Below are 21,535 nucleotides of genomic sequence, written 5' to 3' on the forward strand. Positions count from 1 at the left end.
ATAAAAGTATTTTGAGTTTTGTCGACAAATATAAAAATTCCTAGAGTATTATTTATCACATCAATCACTTCCCATTCAAACACACTTCTTATTTTACCTCCATCTACCCTCCCACCCTAACTATTTCTTATATTACGAGGGACATCAAAGTATTTTCTCCACAATTTTGCGCTTAGTTTTTTTTTTTTGCTACTAGTTAGTACAAAAGTTTTCTATATATGAGTTTATTTAAAAAATTAAATAAATTATTTTTAAGTTTATGATAATTAATACTTAGAGAAATACTACACAATGGTATACTGTACCTACGAGGTATCATGTCTGGTACCGGAGGTAGCAGATCAAATATCTGCGATACCATGCTGATGTCAGTATGATACATCGGTATCAGATCTGGTACATGGTATCATCTCTAATATTGGAGGTACTACAGATGATATGTAAGTACCAGATTTGATACCTACGGTGTATCATGTCCGGGGTTCAAAATTCAGAAATTTCAGAAATTCCGGTCATATCGGACCCTCATATGATATTATTTAAGCCATTTTTTTTCTTTTTTCTAAATTTGGTAATATTTTGATCAAATTTGACCAAAATTTCTTCAAATTTTTAGAAATTTCAGACCAAAATTTTAGTATATCGGCACCCTCCGGTAAAAACATCCAAACCGAAAAATTAAACCCTAATCATATCTACTACCAAAGGTACCAGATCCGATACTTACGGTACTATACTAACATCATCATGGTACCAACGGGGCATCATGTTTGGTACCGAAGATACCAGATCTGGTATCTACAATATTGTGCCTATCCGTTACCTACAATATCATGCTGACGTCAGCACACATTAGCTATTCTGTTCCAACAGTATACCATTCTATAGTCTCTCTAATACTTAAGTAATTATATGCTAATTACTCGTCTCGTTTCGCAAGACACGGTAAGCTAAGCCTCATCTTTTCATTCCAACGCAGTCTTTATCTTGGCTAAATAACGTGGAAATACTTATTTACGGATGGAGGGAGTATTATATAAGTTGTTGTAGCAAGTGTGACAAATTGGCATTGTCCTCCTTTGACCGTGTTCGTGAATGTTTATGTTGGTTTCTAGCGTGGTTGCGGTGAAATCTACCATGTTGTTGGTTGGTCTCAAGATGACCTAAGCGAGCTGATCTAGGAGAAGCTCGTAATCGATTCCGTTTTTGACTTGACTTTGAGGCGTGCACGATATGCCGTACCTGACATTTGCGCGTGGCAACGTGGTGCATTGACTCTGCTTCTGATACGATGAACACACAATTATAATATGGCTCTGTCCATATGGCCATGCTTTTTAATTGGTTTTGACTTGGAAGATAGCTTATATACAATTGTTTGAATTAATTGCAGGAGAACTTGAATACAAGAGAAAAAAGAAGAACAGTCTCTCTTTACCACTTCACTCTTCTCTGTTTCAAATCCTCCCGGGTGGTTTGGATTGCTGTAAACTTTGTGCAAAGTTTTTAAGGGCTCGTTTACATATGTTGATGTTTGATCGATGTTGGTTGGAATTAAGTCTATAATAATTATTCAAGGGCATAAACGAATGGATTAAGAGTCACATTTCGGTGCTCTCTACTTGGAGTGGAAATCAATCTAAACCGTGTTGATTCTTTTTTATCCAAGAGACTTGATCTATTTATACTACCACCTTATATGCGGTAGTATAAACATAGGAGGACAAAATTGTACATTGAAAAGTGGACATTGAGGGATAAATTTGTAAATTCGTATATTAGTCGAGACGGTCGCAGCGCAACAAAAGCGAGGGGGAGAAAATAGACATTTGGCTACGTTCAAAACACGTTTGCACTAAAATGCTATCCCGAAAATAAGTTTCATTAAAATGCCAATATGGAGCGCGCGCTCACTGCCACTTTGCCATTTTAGTCGTTTTGTGTATTTTCGAAATCATTTTCGCTCCTTCACTGGATGATGAGACAAAATTGCCCTTCCACCCTTCTGCGGCGGCGGGTCGGAGCTCGAGGAAGGTGGGGGCGGTTGGATGGCCGGTAGCGCGGCCAGATCAGCATACGGCGGCGGTAGAACGAGTCCATGGCGCGGAGGCCTGCGCTCCAGCTCGCCATCAACTACTGCTGCCTCTCCAGCTCCGCGAACCCGACTCTCACTGCGTCCCCCTCCCGCCTCCGCCGCCGGCGAGGCCATGGGGCCCGCCTCAAAACCCTAGCCACCGCCGCTCGACCCCACGGGCAGCGTTGTGTCCCTGCTCACCGCGCTCGAGACACACCGGATGGGAAATTTCGTCTCATCACTCGGCGGAGGAGCGAACATGATTTCGAAAATACACAAAACGGATAAAATGGCGAAGTGGCGGTGAGCGCACGCTTCATTTTGATATTTTAACGGAATGTATTTTCAGGATGTCATTCTAACGAAGCCGTGTTTTGAACGTGGCCAAATGTCCATTTTCTCAGTGAGGGGGACGGAGGCGGCTATCGTGGCCGCCGGCGGCAGCGGCGGCTGACACCCATCGCCAACACCTGCCGCCTCCCACCTCGTGCCTCCTCCATTTGCTCCTCCGCGTCTTCGTCGTCCTCGTTTTCGTCGTTCGGTGGTTCATCGGAGCTCGAGGAGACATGCTCCTCAGCCGGTACATTCCGTCTGCCCGCTATCGGAAGGCAGCGGTGGCGCGGTCCCTCTCGCGGTTGCTGGCGGCTGATCCATGATCGGGGGGCGAGGAGCCTGCCCGAGGAGGCTGAGGTCCCGGGCAATGGTGACAACACATTGGTGAATGGTGACTGAAGGCGTGGAAGCGGCGCAGCCATGGCTGTTGTGGTTGCAGCGGTTCTGTCTGTGAGGCAGCGTATTCTCAGACAAGATAACCTCCTGTCCATCCATTTCCTCCCCCATGCAGATCAAGTACTGATATTTGATTGCTCTAACTGAAAATCAGAGCAAGAATATACATCATGTACTTTTCTGTTCGAATTTGAGACGGCAAGCATGCTGTTCTGTCACTTTAAACACATGTAAGCTGTAAATCAGGTTATGGCTAAAACACCAAACCAAAATACATTTTTTTTCACAGACCACGAACATTCTTAGGGACAGGCTTTACTACCATTGATCACATTATTCTACTCCAATTTTCTGGTTCAAAATTACATGGGGTGAAAAAAAAGAACGAGCTAACTAGAGTATCGACACACCCAAACAGATTATAAATCAAAACAATTGAAGGCTTTATTATACTACTAGTACAAACTATGGAAGGTAAAGGCATAGTTTCAACCCGAAGGAGCCGGAGGAGAAGAGCGACACCACCAAAAGGATTTATGAAATGCCACAAAGAGTTGGCTGCCCGCGGGCTCCGAGGTGGAAGTGGAAAGGGTCCGTTCTGTCGGAATGGGAGATCCAGCGGATTAGGATGGCACCATACACAGGTGGCAGCCAAGCAAGCACGGGGCGCTTCTCACGAGGTCGTCGCCGGAGGACTATGACGGCGTCGGAGAAGGGAGAGTTGATGGCTAGGACGAACGGCGGCGGTTCGCACGTAGCTCTCATGCAGTGCCGATGGAATACGACGGCATATAAAGATGGGGAAGCGAAGTTGACGACAAAGTGGAGGATCTGGAAAGAAATAGTAGTGGGGCTGAGCAAACTAGATAAAGTTACAGTCCGCCTTTCCATCTACATTGGTAAACAAATTTAGTGGGATCTTCGTGGGTCTCTGATAGTCTTCACGCCAGTAGCGAGGGCTCGAGACCCCACCGCCCCCATGCTGGATCCGTCCCTAACGACGAGGGCATGAAAGACTAGGGTGGCAACACAGGAGAAATGTCGGCTACGATGGCGGGATGTACGGAGGCAACGATAGTGGGGATTGGCCGGGGACGAAGTGAGCGGCAGCGGGGGGCGAACTCCGGTAAAGGTCAGCCGCTGAACTTGCCGCCGCCGCTAGAGTCGGGTACATGGAGTTACAGCATGAAGAAACGTTAGAAGTGGCACCACCAACGATAAATTCAACGATTAAAAAAAATAAATATCAAAATTACCCGTAACCATACAGGTAGCAAAGTACTAATTTACCTTTACAAATCAACGGCTTAGATTATTCTACTAGCAATAGAATACTACCAGTAGATAGCACTAGCATGACTCATGAATTAACTGTTAAAAAAGTTGTTCTAAAAAGTTTTATAAGAAATGGTGATGAAAAAAGTTTTTATAAATATCGCATCATTTAGAAGATTGGAAGTGTGCCCATGACACTCCATAATCTATAATCAGAAAAAAAAAAAGTAGTCCTAGCTAGCATGGCCCTCTTTCTTATCCGTCTTACCCCTAGCTAGCTGCTTCCACCATCACGACCTCCCTCAATACCACTATGCGTGTCATATCTGAGGTTGGGCTAGTGCCAAACTAGTGATGAAGCTGCAAGATAGACTACAGTTGGCCTCCTGGCCTCGTTGTTGTTGACATCATCTTTCCCTTTTCATCAATTAACAAGTCACTCATGCGTTTCTTCAGTCATTCATCTCCAACTAGGCCATTGGGTGATTTGGGCCTAGCCTTTGACTTTCTCTAAGTTTGACACCGGCTAAATAACTCTTCTATCCTTCCTCCCTAGTGCTGCCCATCAAACAAAATCAATGATCTAAATTAGCTCCATTTTATTGTTTCTAGAGTTCAAGATTGCATACATGGCACCGCTCACGGTATTCTAAGTCATCTCCCTCCATGTCAAATGAAGGTTGAAGATCGAAGACATTGGACTATGAACCTACTCCCTATGATTCAAATGACTTTGTTGCCCTTCATTTATATGAATTTATTTAAGAAATAAAACGATTTTAATGGAAAATCGAAAAAATCACTACTATACAAAGGGTCTTTCCATGTTGTTGGGAAGCATCTTTCCATGCGGTTGCCCCAACCGCATGGACAAAATCGTCTGTGAAAACCACCATTTTTGCATGCGGCCGGCGCATCCGCATGCGAAGGTGGGATTTTCGCATGAGGTCGCTTATATCGGCCGCATGCGAAAATAAATTCAGCAAAAAAAAAAATAAAATCCAAAAAACCCCCCAAAAAAATAAAAAACCAAAAAATCCCAAACCCTGGCCCGCCATCGGAGCGCCGCATCCACGCCGTCGCCCCCGCGCCCCCCCACCCCCCCGCCCCCTGTCGTCGTTGCCCCCGCCGAATCCGTCGTTGGCTGCACCCGATCCGTTGCCCTAGCCGCCCGGCGTCGTCGGCGGCGGCGGATCCGTCTCCCCCGCTGCCCGCCGTCGTCGCCCCGCCGGATCTGTCGGCGGCGGCACTGGATCCGTCGCCCCAGCCGCCCATCGTCATCGCTGGCGGCGGATCCGTCTCCCCCACTGGATCCGCGCGGTGCGGCGGCGCCGCCCGAGGCGGCCAAGCCGCCCCTGCCGCGCGGCGTTGAGGAGGGGGGAGGGATGCCTCATCATCGTTGTTGTTGGCGGCGGTGAGGAGGGGATGGCGGGCCGCCGAGCTGAGGTTGCCGAGCCGCCGCCCGCTGCTGCCGTAGCCGCGCCGCCCGCCGCCGCTGTAGCCGCTCCCTATGGCCGCGGATCCGGCCCTCCCGAGGACGGTGCCGCCGGATCTGCCACCCGCCGACGCCATTGCCATCCACTGCCCGGCCGCTCTAAGAGAGGGAGAGGGAGAGAGGGAGAGAGGGAGAGAAAGAGGAGAGAAAGAGAGAGAGAGGGGGAGAGTAATAAATTATTAGGGGGAGAGAGGAGATGAGGTAGAAAAAAATTGAAGTGGTGGGAGGGAAATGAGAGTGGAGTGAGATGAAAAAATTGGGGTGGTATTTTTGCATGTGGACTACTTAAGGATCGCATGTGAAAATAGATTTTTGCATGCGGCTCCTCAAGTGGACCGCATGCGAAAATAGTTATTAAAAAATTAATTTAAAAATATGAGAACTTCGAATCAAATTTTATTATATTAGATGAACTCATATGAAAAAGTTATCAAAAACAAAGTTGTAGAACTCGTTGAGATCTACCAATTTTGTTTTTGTCATGTCTCCATCCGAATTTGATTGAACTATATAAAATTTGAACTTTATAATATAAGAAATTCAAATATTTTTTCACATAGTAAATGATTTTAAATAGAAAAGTTGTCAACAACAAAGTAGTATAACTTATCAAGATCTACAACTTTTGTATTGGTCATTTTTCTATATGTCTTTGTTTGACAGTCTGAATTTGAATTTCAAAATATGACAACTTCAAATAACATTTTCAAATACAAAATGATTTCATCTGAAAAAATCATCAATAACAAAGTTGTATAACTCATCAAGATCTATAACTTCTATTTTGGTCATTTCTTCATCCGACCAAGTGAATTGTAGGATTGTTCACAAAATGTACATCTCTTATATAGTTTAAACTATATAATTAAACTATATAAGAGATGTACATTTTGTGAACCATTCTACAATTCACTTTGTCGGATGAAGAAATGACCAAAATAGAAGCTATAGATCTTGATAAGTAATACAACTTTATTATTGATGACTTTTTCAGATGAAATCATTTACTGCTTCAAAATATTATTTGAAGTTTTGAAATTCAAATTTTTAATTGCTAAAACAAAGTCATAAGAAAAAAATAGCCAAAATAATAGCAGTAAGAACACAATAACATGATAATAGATCATGATTTTAGAAACATTTAGGGAAAAAATCATCTAATTTGGAGTTCATATGAGTGAGATACACTAGTTTCAAATTTTATTTTCACATACGGCTTCTTAAGTGGCCCGTATGGAAAAATCGATTTTTCCATGAGGGCGCTTAAGTGAACCGCATGCAAAAATGAGCTTATTTGGGAAAATCGATTTTTTCCATACGGGCCACTTAAGCAGCCGTATGGGAAAATGACCCTCGATTTTTGTAGACGCCACTAGTTATGGTCCGTATGGAAAAATGAAGGGGCCTTGTACAGAAAAATAACTTTTGTAGTAGTGAATATAGTTTGGTTAGGCGAAATCGCAAGTTTAGCACCCTTTCGAACAACCGTGGTTCGATAGGGGAACCTGTCGTACCTGCCTATCACTGCTGCAGTTCGATAGGGTAGTTTGGTCTAAAAAATATATATATAAAAAAAAGTACATAAACACTGTCGCTACAGTGATTTGTAGGGCATATCGAGCTGGCAATGTTCGATATGTGAGGATGAACAGCGCGCTCAAGTGTCTCTACAGTGATTATTCTATTTTTTAAAAAAAATTATCACTTGTCGAACTGCGGTTGTTTAAATACCCTATCGAACCTTGGTTGTTCGACAGGGTGCTAAACTTATGATTTCGTCTAACTGACCTATAATTTTACGATTTTTCATTAAAATCATATTATTTCTAAAAAAAATCCATTTATATTACGTTGGGAAAGTTGATTGACTTATTTATATGTGAGAGTGATATCATCTATTCACAAAGGACAAACAAGAAAGAACAGTTAAAAGAATCACCTAGAAATTCTAAAATGACTTATACTTGGTAAAGAGCAGGGTTAGCAACCCAACGGAAGCTGGACAGTTTTTGCGGTTTTTGATGTTTCAACTTGGCTCGAAATCAATTTTCGGTTGGATTTCAAATGGTTTTTGACAAATTTAAATGTCAAACAACAAATTTGACCAAAATTTAGTCGGAATGATACCGACGAGGCTCAAAATCGGTGGTCGGTAATGCAAGCCCTTGTAAAGAGTAGAGAAAACTAGCGCGGCTTTAGGATCGGAGAGAGTATAAAACGATTATAAAGCTGGAATGGAAAAAAAGAATCTCGTAGGGCGGTGAGGATGCTGCGACATTTTCAGAATAAGTTCATCCGATGTCCCTTATCTTGTCAAATTTTCGTCCTTCAACCGAAAAAACAAATACAATAGGTCGTTTAACTATCAAAACCGTGCAATATAGATCCCATAGCGGTTTGGACGGTGGTTTTAGCTGACGTGGAGCCTACGTTGCATTGACGTGGCATACATAGTAAAATTTAACAGTTTAAAAATTAAACCGTGTTGATTCTTTTTTATCCAAGAGACTAGATCTATTTATACTAGCACCTTATATGCGGTAGTATAAACATAGGAGGACAAAATTATACATTGAAAAGTGGACATTGAGGGATAAATTTGTAAATCTGAGTTCCCTTGTCAAATTTTCGTCCTTCAACCGAAAAAACAAATACAATAGGTCATTTAACTATCAAAACCATGCAATATAGATCCCATAGCGGTTTGAACGGTGGTTTTAGCTGACGTGAAGCCTACGTTGCATTGACGTGGCATACAAAGTAAAATTTAAGAGTTTAAAAATTAAAACAAAACATGTGGGCCCACCTGTCAGTATAATAATCAGATTAAAAATAGTACAATCCACGTGTCATTAAGCCCCCCACCTCGTCCAGCTCATCCTCTCTCTTCTCTATCTGCTCCAATCCTCCTCCTTCTCCCCTCTTCCCCTTGTTCCGCAGATGCGGCTGTCACGGGCGCTGGCAGGCCAGCGAGCGAGAGCGGAAGCACGACGGAGGTGGAATCGGCAGAGGCCGGGGAGTGGAGGCGGGGCGGGGAGGGAGGAGGCAGGGAGGCTGGCGACTTGGGGGGTTGCTAGTTGGCGCGCGCACAAGCTGCTCCTGGCCCAAAAAGCCCATCAATCCATTTTTCCTTTTTTTCGCTGTTTCTTTTGCGATTTTTCTCGCTTTTTTTCGTTTTTTTTTCTGATTACTTTTTTTAATCTTTAGCACACTTATTTTTTTCAAAATGTTTTGAGTTGAAAGTTTTTACATCTTAACTTGTAAATTTTTCATTTTGATTTGAAAGTATTCAAATCTCGAGTTGAAAGTTTTCGAATCTGAGTTGAAAGTTTTCGAACCTCGAGTTGAAAGTTTTTAAATCTGAGTCGAAAGTTTTCATATTTTTTCAAATCTTAACTTAAAACTTTTCAAATCTGTACTTGAAAGTTTTCAAATCTCGAGTTGAAAGTTTTCGAATCTCGAGTTGAAAGTTTTCAAATCTTGGTTGAAAGTTTTCAAAATTTGTCTTACACATTTAAAATTCTAGTTAAAAATTTTCAAATTAAGTTGAAAAGTTTTAAAATTTGACTTCAAAAGTTTTTAAGTCTAACTTGAAAGTTTTCAATCTGTTAGTAGAAAAAATCTTCCAAAAAAAGAAATCTTATCTTAATTAATTACCGTTGTTATCTACTATAATAACTTAGTTAGTTAGACTAACCTTTCCGGAAAAGCTCGCCGCCAACGCGTACGCGCGCGTTAGCTTTTCCGGGCGACTTGCTGTCAGTGGCGTAGCTAGGAATTTTTTCTCGGGTAGTCCTACTTCACACATTCATGTCACGTTGTAACATACCATGTAAAACCCAGCATCCTTTGCAACACTATATTCAAGCCAACTATACATATGAAATCAAACAAAGCTGAATTGGCGTTGCTTACCATATATATTTTTGGCTGGGAATTGATGTGAGTACTTTTGCCAAGGGCCCTTGAGAATATATGCTCTCCGAACAGAATCTTGGTCATTGGCCGGATAGCTCGAAATTGGAAGTCTTAGGCCTGGATCACTTTCAAGACGATTAACATCATAAATAGGATAATGAGGTGCATTGACTTCGGGCACAGGAGCTTCATCATCAATTGTTGGAGCTTGTGGTGGTTCTTCACAGGTACAGGAGCTTCATCACCAATGAAGCCATTCGAAGAGATAGAAGAGTTGCAATCTTCTTAGCTTCATGTTTCCGAAATAACGACACAATATCATTAACTTCACTTGGACCACCACTCCTCTTCATATTTTACCAATCCTACAAACAATAGCAATTATCATTTAGCACACATTCACTAATCTAACAATTTATAAATTGCATTCTCACTTTCTCAGTTATTCACACTTCACAGACTCACTAATTCTCTAATCACAATTCACAAATCTAGCCATTTAGGTTGCTATTTCTTACCTGGGCTAAGCAAGGGAGGGGAGGGGACGGCGGCACGGCGCAGCGTCGGCAACTTGGCGCGGACGGCGGGGAGGCCTGAGGGGAGGACGCACGGCGCTGGCGCGGAGGAGGGGAGGGGACGGTGCGGACGGCAGTGGCGGCGCCGGCGCCGGCGCAGAGACGCGGAGTGCTGGAGTTGCGGCCTCGCGGCGCGGGGAGGGGAGGGGACGGTGGTGGCGGCACTGGCCGCAGGCGCGGACAGCGGTCAGTGGGGAGCCGGCCAGCCGGGACGGCGCTGGGCGCCGGCGCGGCGGCGCGGAGTAGAGGTCTCGACAGTTGGCGGCTGGCGGCGTGGAGTCGAGGGCTCGGGCGAGTGGGCGGCGGGCGCTGAGACGCTGACTCGCTGAGGGAGGGCTGGCCGGCTGGGAATCCCTCCAACCCTAAAAATTTCTGGGCTATTTGGCCTAAGCCACCTATTTGGGCCTAAATATTTTTGGGGGGAGGGGGGTCTCTGGGCCAGATATTAGGGTAGTCCCGAGCCCACCGGGACTACCCCCTAGCTACGCCCCTGCTTGCTATACTCCTCCTCTTTACCGTCGCTCTCTCTTCTATCTCCACCGGCAAGCGCGACAAGGCGGGCATGGAGGGAGGCCGGGGGGAGGACTGTTGAAATTATAAGCACATAATGATTTAATTTATTCCATAAATAAATCATGACATTGCAGATGTAAACTAGCATGAACGCATCATTAGATTTACACATGTAAACTAAGCAGTAAAACATGAACAGATCAAATATGCACAACATGTCGAACACATACCGAGGTGGCGGAAAGACCGGTTACTCGGCAGGAACTACTCGCGGTTGCGGGCGTCGACGAAAGCGCGCAGCACGCGAAAGGAGAGGAAGACGAGCCGTCACGAACGAACAGGGAGCAGTCGCGCGAAGCGCTTCCCAAAAACATTATTGCCGCCTTCTCCCGATGCAGGACGTCGAAGGCAGAGGTTCCGGAGACCTGCTCTCCCGATCGCCGGTGCACGCCAGCGAGCGGGATGGAGTAGTCTACGAGCGACGGCGCAGTACAGAGTAGGAGGCAAACCCTAGATTGATTTCGCGTGTGTTGCGTGAAGACGGCGGCTCGGTTTATATAGAGATAGGTCACTTGATCAGGGCGCTTGCACGATCTCCACTCCGTGTAACCGAACCGGATATCGCGCATAACTTATCCAGACTCCATGCCGTTTTCACGCACCGGATTTTTCGGAATGTTTCCAAAACAAAACAAATCCGAATTTCCCGCAGCAAAACAAAACTGCAAAAAGACGCTTCATCTGCGCAAGGGTGAAGAGCCAATTTTGCGGACCATTCGACACGCACGTGTTAACGACCAAATTTGATCAAATCAACTGGCACGCTCATACATCCGAAGGCGAGTTTTGGACCTGCACTGGAGTTAAGCAGATCTACCAGGCCTCGTGTTTTCCATCAACAGTACGTCGTGCACGTGCGCCGCCTGCCAGGCCAGGCCAGGCCAGGCGAACGAGCGCGCGCGTGTGTTCCCCCTCTTCTCTCCACCACACATGCTTTAAGTGGCTAGGAGGGCATCCTCCCTTTTAAGGAGATCCCCCTCTCCTAGAATAAGCAAGGTGGTACTAAACTCCACATGCATGCCATTCCATGAGGTGGGCTTTTGTGATTTTCCAAAGAATTAATCTTCGAATGGGCCTTAGCCCATCTATTAATTCCAACAATCCCCCACCAAATTTTAAAATACCACCGAGATTTGCCTTTTCCAATGTACTGTTTATATACCAGCGGTTCGATGGAGACCGATTAAGGTTAAACATCATCTAGAACTCCAAGCTACACTTACTCACAACTTGAACAATGGACTACGCCTTAAATTGCAAGTCTTGTGCAAGCAAGTTTCACTCAGAGTCTTATCTGGTACTAGACCGTCTGTAGACTACCCCTCGGGTGGAGCGTATAAGTCATACTCCTAGGTCTTTAATAAGCTTCCCAGAAGATTCACCCAAAATCATCATAGACTGCGACCTACAATCAAGCTCACAAAGGTGAGTTCTTTCAAGAAAGCTCTGCAAGACAGCATCTTCGCTAATTACAGCCAACAGAACTCATTAAGGCATAGCCAACCTGCCTTGCAGCTCACGAGAGTACATGCATCTTCACTTAGAGAGGGTATAGATTGGTAATCTCCTCTAGTTTACTAATGGTTTGTTCTTCCCAGGTTCTAATTCACGGGATCTCCGATCACATAGATTTGGTTACCACAATAGTATAACTCACATGGGTCTCAAACCCATCTCCTTCGATGCATTGTCTATCACTGTTCGTGATAGTCCCTTCGTGAAGGGATCTGCTAGGTTTCTAGCTGTTTGGATGTAATCCAACGTTATAACTCTGGAGTTTTTCAATTTCCTGACAGACTTCAATCGTCTTTTCACATGTCTAGACGATTTCATATTATCCTTAGAACTATTCACTTTGACAATTACCGTTTGATTGTCATAGTTCATAAGGATAGCCGGCACCGGTTTTTCAACAATAGGCAGATCCATTAATAGATCACACAACCATTCTGCCTCAATAGTAGCAGTATCCAGTGCCGTCAGCTCTGCTTCCATTGTTGACCTCGTCAAAATGGTCTGTTTGCAAAACCTCCATGAAACAGCACCACCACCCAGTGTGAAGACATATCCACTAGTAGCTTTGATCTCATCCACATCAGAGATCCAGTTAGAATCACTATAACCCTCCAGTACCGCAGGATACCCAGTATAGTGAAGCCCCAATTCCATAGTACCTTTCAGATAGCGCATTACTCGCTCAAGCACACGCCAGTGATCATCTCCCAGATTAGAGGTAAACCGGCTTAACTTGCTCACAGCAAAGGAGATATTAGGCCTAGTTACACTAGCTAGGTACATCAGCGAGCCAATGATTTGGGAATATTCCAGTTGATTCCTAGCAATTCTCTTGTTCTTGCGAAGCAACGAGCTAGGATCGTAAGGTGTTGGAGAAGGCTTACTATCAATGTAGCCAAAGCGATTCAAGATCTTCTCCACATAATGGGATTGTAAGAGTGTAATCCCATTTTCACCTCTAATTAGCTTAATGTTTAAGATAACATCAGCTACTCCCAAATCCTTCATATCAAAATTTTGAGACAAGAATGATTTAACCTCATTTATCACCCCAAGATTTGTCCCAAATATCAGTATGTCATCAACATACAAGCACAGAATAACTCCCTCACCCCCACCATAGCGATAATACACACATTTATCTGCCTCATTGACTGCAAAGCCTGCAGATGTCAATGTTTTGTCAAATTTCTCATGCCATTGCTTAGGAGCCTGTTTCAGACCATACAAAGACTTCAACAATTTGCACACTTTGCCTTCTTGACCTTCAACTACAAACCCATCAGGTTGATCCATATAGATCTTCTCATCTAGCTGTCCATTAAGAAAAGCTGTCTTAAAGTCCATTTGATGAACGAGAAGACCATGTGAGGCTGCTAGGGAAAGTAGCACACGAATTGTGGCCAATCTAGCAACAGGTGAGTAAGTGTCAAAGAAATCTTCGCCTTCTTTCTGAGTATAGCCCTTAGCAACAAGCCGAGCCTTGTACTTTTCAATAGTACCGTCAGGCCTAAGCTTCTTCTTGAACACCCACTTGCACCCCATAGGTTTACACCCATAGGGTCGCTCTGTCACCTCCCAAGTCCCGTTAGTGATAATGGAATCCATTTCACTACGGACAGCCTTCTTCCAGTAGTTTGCATCAGGAGATGCATATGCTTCTGAAATTGACTTAAAAGTGTCATCCACGAGGTACACAGTGAAATCATCACCAAAGGACTTAGCCATCCTTTGTCTCTTACTCCTTCGAGGAGCTTCACTGACATCCTCCTCAGTGACATGTTCATGTGTATGTTCAGTTTGTTCTGGTGGTGTGATTAAACTGGGAATTATTTCAGAGGGTTGGCTCGAACTACTATGTGTATCCTTCATTGGGAAAAAACTCTCAAAGAAAGTAGCATCACGAGACTCCATTATTGTACCAACATGCATGTCAGGTACCTCAGATTTAACTATTAAAAGTATAAAGTCAATTCTGTGATGAGCATATCCCAGAAAGACACAGTCCATAGTCTTAAGTCCTAGTTTGCGCTTTTTCGTTATTGGTACATTGACTTTCGCCAAGCACCCCCATGTGCGCAAATAAGAAAGTGATGGTTTTCTCCCAATCCATATCTCATATGGTGTTTTGTCCTTATTTCTGTTAGGAACTCTGTTTAACACATGATTCGAGGTCAACAATGCCTCCCCTCACCATGCCTTAGGTAGTCCCGCGGTGTCCAACATGGCATTCACCAAGTCAGTCAGTGTGCGGTTCTTCCTTTCAGCAATCCCATTAGACTCCGGAGAATAGGGAGGCATCCTCTCATGTATGATGCTATGTTCCTCACAGAATAAGTCAAACTCGTTTGAGAAAAACTCTCCACCACGATCAGACCTGAGTCTTTTTATCTTTCTGTCAAGTTGATTTTCAACTTCTGCCTTATAAATTTTAAAATAGTCTAGAGCCTCGTCTTTCGTTTTCAACAAGTACACATAGCAAAATCTAGTAGCATCATCAATCAACGTCATGAAATATCGTTTTCTACCCTTCGTCAACACCCCATTCATTTCACAAAGATCTGAATGTAGGAGTTCTAGTGGTGCCAAGTTTCTCTCCTCGGCAGCCTTGTGAGGCTTGCGAGGTTGCTTCGATTACACACAACTATGGCACTTAGAACCTTTGACAATGGAAAACTTAGGAATTAAACACATGCTGGAAAGCCGAGACATCAAGCCAAAATTAATATGACATAAACGTGAGTGTCAAACATTAGCCTCATCATCCACACTGCCACAAATATGGTTCACAGACTTATTGCAGAAATCAGACAGGGAAAAGCGGAACAGGCTTCCGCACCCATAACCTTTACCAATAAAATATCCATGTTTAGACACAACTACTTTATTAGACTCAAAAACCAACTTAAATCCGTCTCTAGTCAGACAGGAGCCACTAACAAGATTCCTGTCGATAGAAGGGACATGCTGCACGTTCTTCAGCTGCACGATCTTTCCCGAAGTAAACTTCAGATCTACCGTGCCAACACCATGAGCAGAAGCATGTGACCCATTCCCCATTAGGACGGTGGAACCCCGTGCGACCTGCTAAGAAGAAAACAATGAGATGTCAGCACAAACATGTACATTGGCCCCAGTATCAACCCACCAATTAGTAGACTGATTAACTGAAAAAACAGTAGGTAAATTACCATGCCCGCTTCCATCTCCAGTGTTGCCAATGGTCACATTAGCAGACTTAGAAGTCTGCCCTGCTGGTGCCTTCATCCCCTTGCGCTGTGGACACTTCCTAGCCAGATGACCAGGTTGGCCATACACAAAGCAAGTCCTCTCATCCTGATTAGGATTGTTGTTGTTCTTCTTCTGCTTCTTGAAGTTGGTGGTCTGTTGAGCTTTGTATTTCCCCTTGCACTTGTTCTGGGCCTTGTGCACAACATTGGCACTGGACTGCCCACCATCGCCCTTAGACGCGGCGTCCTTTTCCCGAGCTTTCTCCTCAACATCAAGAGACGCTATCAACCCCTCAATGGAGTATTCATGTCTCTTGTGTTTGAGTGCAGTACCGAAACTTCCCCAAGATGGAGGTAGTTTCGCAATAATGCACCCAGCCACAAATTTGTCGGGTAAGACACACTTAAGGAGTTCGAGTTACTTAGCCATGATTTGTATCTCATGAGCCTGTTCGACTACAGAACGGTTGTCAGCCATCCTGTAATCATGAAACTGCTCCATGATGTACAGATCATTGCTAGCATCACTAGCACCGAATTTAGTATTCAGTGCATCCCACAACTTCTTAGCGTCGGTCATGTGCATATACACCTCGACCAGACGATCGCCAAGAACGCTAAGAATGCATCCCACAAAGAGAGTAGTGGCTTCCTCGAATTGCTTCTGCTGATCAGCAGTAAGAACTCCTTCAGGTTTGCCAGTACTCACCTAGAAGCATTTCATAGCTGTCAGCCACAGAGTGACCCTGATCTGCCATCTCTTAAAGTGCACACCAGTGAATTTATCCGGCCTCAGTGCATCGGCAAAACCAGCCATAGTAAAATCACAGCGCCTATAATAAGGTTTTTGGATTGTTGAAATTATAAGCACATAATGATTTAATTTATTCCATAAATAAATCATGACATTGCAGATGTAAACTAGCATGAACGCATCATTAGATCTACGCATGTAAACTAAGCAGTAAAACATGAACAGATCAAATATGCACAACATATCGAACACGTACCGAGGTGGCGGAAAGACCGGTTGCTCGGCAGGAACTACTCGCAGTTGCGGGCGTCGACGAAAGTGCAGTACAGAGTAGGAGGCAAACCCTAGATTGATTTCGCGTGTGTTGTGTGAAGACGACGGCTCGGTTTATATAGAGATAGGTCGCTTGATCAGGGCGCCCGCACGATCTCCACTCCTCGTAACCGAACCGGATAAGTCGCGCATAACTTATCCGGACTCCATGCCGTTTTCACGCACCGAATTTTTCGGAATGTTTCCAAAACAAAACAAATCCAAATTTCCCGCAGCAAAACAAAACTGCAAAAGGAGGCTGCATCTGCGCAAGGGTGAAGAGCCAATTTTGCGGACCATTCGACGCGTACGTCGTGCGCGCGCGCCGCCTGCCCTGCCAGGCAAGGCGAGGCGAGCGAGCGAGCGCGTGTTCCCCCTCTTCTCTCCACCACATATGCTTTAAGTGGCTAGGAGGGCATCCTCCCTTTTAAGGAGGTCCCCCCTCTAGAATAAGTAAGGTGGTACTAAACTTCACATACATGCCATCTCATGAGGTGGGCTTTTGTGATTTTCCAAAGAATTAATCTTCGAATGGGTCTTAACCTATCTATTAATTCCAACAATCCCCCACCAAATCTCAAAATCCCACTGAGATTTGCCTTTTCCAATATATTGTTTATATACCAGCTGTTCGATGGAGACCGATTAAGATTAAACATCCATCTAGAACTCCAGGCTACACTTACTCACAACTTGAACAATGGACTACGCCTTGAATTGCAAGTCTTGTGCAAGCAAGTTTCACTCAGAGTCTTATCTGGTACTAGACCGTCTGTAGACTACCTTTCGGGTGGAGCGTATAAGTCATACTCCTAGGTTTTTAGTAAGCTTCCTAAAAGATTCCAACAAGGACTAGAGGGGCATCTCCTTCGCCTCTGAGGTCTTCACACCACCGTCGTCGTAGAAAGAAGCGGCGGTGTTGGAGTAGAGGGGATGGAAACGGGGGAGCTCGACCGTGGCAGAGGAGGCGAAGCGGATAGGATGGACGGTGAGTCTCCATGGTTTCCTGCGACGCCAGCGGCCACATCCCCTTCACGTCGCGGCGACAGAGCGAAGGGGATGGAAACGGGAGCGATCGACCGCAGCAAAGGCGTCGGAAGGGATGGGTTGGGGGCAACGATGAGTCTCCGTGGATTCTCGCGACTCCGGTGGCCGCATCTGTTTCACGTGGCAACGACAAACTGCTTGAAGTTGAAGCAGAGAGGAATGCGGGTGCCGGCCAGCCTTGCTTGTCCCTGTGCATCCATATCGAGCTATAGCTAAGCTACTCTAGTAACTGCACGCACTCACGCGACCATGCATCCAATTTAAGAGAACACTACTATGAAATATGAATAAACAAGAGGCAACGAGGAGGAGCGCTGTTGCGGGTGCTGGAGCGGGACACGCTGCTGAGGGCGCGGAGAGGTCGGAGGAGACCCAAACGGAGGCCGGTGGTGAGGCATCGGAAGGGGCAGTCGACACGGGGTCCGTGGCTCCGCGCGGGGAGAGGCAGTCGCCGCCACCGGCGAGGACGGGGCTCCTGTCCTCCCCAGCGCCGGCAGCCCCGCTGGCCTCCCCGCCTCGTCCCTCTCTGCGCGCTCGCTGGTGGAGACTGGAGAGAGGAGAGAACGCCGGTGGAGAGAGAAGACAAATATTGGGAGGATAAGGTGGAGGAAGTGGAACCCACTGATATATAGGTCCCACTATTTCTTTTACGGATATACTCCGTTCATCTAAAATATAGTAACTTTGTGCTGGATAGGACACATCCTAGTACAACGAATCTGAACATATATATCCCATCCAGTATAATATTGCTATTTTTTTAGAACGGAGGGAGTATGTCTTTAATTTTTCAGTTTACAATTTTGCTTATTTTTATCAAGCTGTCATATAAGCTCTACATTAACGCCATGTAAGACAAAGACCTAATCAAACGATCCATATAGGCGTCACGTCAGCTAAAACCGGGTCAAAAGACTGCCGAGGACCTCATTTGCACGGTTTTGTTTCTAGGAACAGGGTTGAAATCAGACTTGACAACAAATTGAGGGACCTTTGGTGAACTTATTCCGACATTTTCAGGCTTTTCTCATAAACTGGGACACGCGATTAATGGGAAGGGCCCATATGAAAAGCCCATAATTATATAACAAAGGCCTAACAGGGCCCATGATCCAACAGCAGCACGGCCCACGTACGATCGACCACCCAAAAGAGAAGTGGAAAACAACAAAATTGCCGCGGTTAGAACACGGGAAGAAGAGTCAAATAGCTCGATTTTTTTCTACGGAGTTTTTTTTTTTGGGTGAGTCAAATAGCTTAATGTGGGCCCGTTGACGTCGTCCCTTGACTCGTATGGACAATCACTGGGTATTTTTCAATCATTCTCATCATCATATCCATCTACGCGCAGCCTACACATATATCTTATGTGTTCTGAATTAATGAAAGAAATAATGCATAATCAAGGAAATTATTTTTTCATGAAAATTGGATTCGCATGTGAGATTATGTACATATCTGTGCTAGCTCCGAACAAAACATGAAGTTATATATGTATATATAACGTCTCTCGATTCTGTGTTCTCATCATTGTTCCCAAAAAAAAAAGATAAACTTAGAGAGGCCATATTAATTTTCTAGAAACTGGGAATTTCATTCAGCAATGCACGTATAAAATATCCCGAAATCAGGGAGGTAGGAGGGATGACGTGGATTATCAATCATCCACATTTACAAATATATACCAGAAGAAATATCATTTTCTGAGCAAAAATATGGATCATACGCAATATTTACTTATTAATTATTAATTATAAACTATTGGAATTAGCTAGTTTAATAAAGAGTGTTATTTAACATGTCGATGGAGTCATCTTAAAAATTATTCCCATCTTAGCCATTTACATATATTTTTAACTATTTTGTCAGCTAAACGAGACATATAACCTATGTAAGTATGTACATCATATCCAAACTGAACTATTTGGCATCTGTTTGAATTAATGGCGCACAAGTGGACGTGTGAAGGTGGTGTGTGTTAAGATATTTGGAGGTGTTGGACTCTGCGGCACTGTTATAGGCAACTCAAATAGGTTGAAATTGGAGTAATTCATACTCGCCTAATTATTAAGTAATTAATGAGTTGGTTTTGTTTGCTATGCTCGCCTTTACGCTCGAATTTCACTTCTTATATTGATTATATTCTCAAACCAAGCTATTAGCTAGCTTGTACTTCAATTATTCTTTTTTTTAAAAAAAAAAAGACTAACTTGTCAAGAGTCAAGACAACAAATAATAGATCAAGGTGAGAATGCTAAAATTATATGCATGGAGTGGATTCATGAATGAGACCAAATTAGGCCACCAGAATATAATGCACAAGAAATATCTCAAAACTCGTGCTCGATCTGCTAGATTTAACGTACGTGCGATGAGACTGAGCTATATAGCAATTAATCCAAGGAAAAACGTAACAATATATATAGTATATTATCACTAATGCATACTGTATTATATTGTATAAAATCCAAAATGGAACGCATGACATGAAATGTCGGATTTGCCATTGCCTCTTTATAACTTTACAAAATCTCGTATGAACAAAATCTCGTTGTGATCCGCAGATTCCATTCATGGTAGACACAATGGCCATCTGTACCCTTGCTAGATTTTTTTGCCCTCCTCTTGATGTACAAGTGTACAACCAGAATACCAGATGCTGCAAGCATGCAAATCCAACATTCCTGCGTATATACTGCTGTGTATAACATTGTCTTGTGCTACTTCAAATGTACGTGCTTTCATCAGGAACGCGTGCTGTACGCGTGTCGAAGTAATGTGGCTTTTGTTCTAGGAAACCAAATAGAAGCATTTTTATTCTGTATTTATAGTATATACTAGTAACAAACCCATGCATTATATTGCAGCTGACCCATTACACCGGGAATAGGTCACCTTTTTTATGCATTTTTCTCTTGCGCGCTCTGTGCATAAGGTGGGAGGAGATCTCAGATGGAAGAAGCAGGACTCGACTTTACAGTGGTAGAGATTATGTATGACCATTAATTAATTAAATGGTTCACTGGTATTTTTCCTTGAAAGAAAAACGGTGTGCATATATATATGTGTGTTACTTTTGAACTTTAATTAATTTGTAGATGCAAAATAATATTTCAACATATATGTATTGTTGTATTTTTATATCCATCTGTGACCAGGTTATTTATATATATAATGGTTGCATTTTTCTTTTTAGCTTATATAGATATGCATATATATGTGTATAAGTGTATTTATATGGTTGTTTAATTAGGTCATTTGTTCTTGTGCATGCATGCAAGAACAAGATGCCTAGCTCTGATCATGATCTTGATCATTTACCACGGTACTTCTCGTCGTCGAGGAGATCGTCGAGCACCTTGTCGTCGAGGTACTCGAACTCGATCTTGTCGCCCCTGCCGCGCTGCGCGGACGACGACGACGACGACCCGGAAGCGGCGCCGCCGGCTCCTCCACCCCTGCCGGCGGCGGCGGCGGCCGGGAAGTTGAGCACGGCGGCGGCGCCGCGCTGGGCGTAGGCCGCGCGGTCGTAGGCACGCGCCGCCTCCTCGGCGGTGTCGAAGGTGCCGAGCCAGACGCGCGCCCCGCCGCGCTCCGGGTCGCGGATCTCCGCCGCGAACTTGCCCCACGGCCGCCTCCTCACGCCGCGGTACTTGGTCGCCGTGTCCTTGCTCCGGTCGTCCTCCATGGCAGCGATCGATCGATCGATCGAGAGGAAGACGAAGATGGATTAAGCTAGCTAGAGCTAGCTCTGCTTGCTTTGATATATGATGAGTGTGTGTGGCGGTAGCTTGGAGATCACTCGGCTATTTATAGAGGCGATGGCGTACGTACATATATGTTGGCATACGGTACGTATACGTACGTACGTACATCGGTGTCTCTGCTGCATGTATGTTGACTCGTTAGTAGTATACTGTGTACGTCGCCTCTACGTATACGTATATAAGTACATCGAATATATGGAGGCAGCAATGTGTTCAGACAGTAAAGTAGAAAAATAAAACGGTCGTCGATCAGCTTGCCGCGCGCTAAGGA

General features: G+C 44.4%; 1 protein-coding gene across 1 annotated transcript; it reads right to left on the bottom strand.

Moving 5' to 3' along the window:
• Positions 1–20,014: 20,014 nt before the first annotated feature.
• On the bottom strand, positions 20,015–21,185 carry LOC127753250 (ethylene-responsive transcription factor ERF096-like). The gene has a single exon (XM_052278725.1). The coding sequence runs from the start codon at positions 21,183–21,185 to the stop codon at positions 20,811–20,813; it is 375 nt and encodes a 124-aa protein (XP_052134685.1). The 3' UTR covers positions 20,015–20,810.
• Between the last annotated feature and the right edge of the window lie 350 nt (positions 21,186–21,535).

The sequence above is a fragment of the Oryza glaberrima genome, chromosome 10 (genome assembly GCF_000147395.1).
Source record: "Oryza glaberrima chromosome 10, OglaRS2, whole genome shotgun sequence".
In the NCBI taxonomy this organism is placed as follows: Eukaryota; Viridiplantae; Streptophyta; class Magnoliopsida; order Poales; family Poaceae; genus Oryza; species Oryza glaberrima.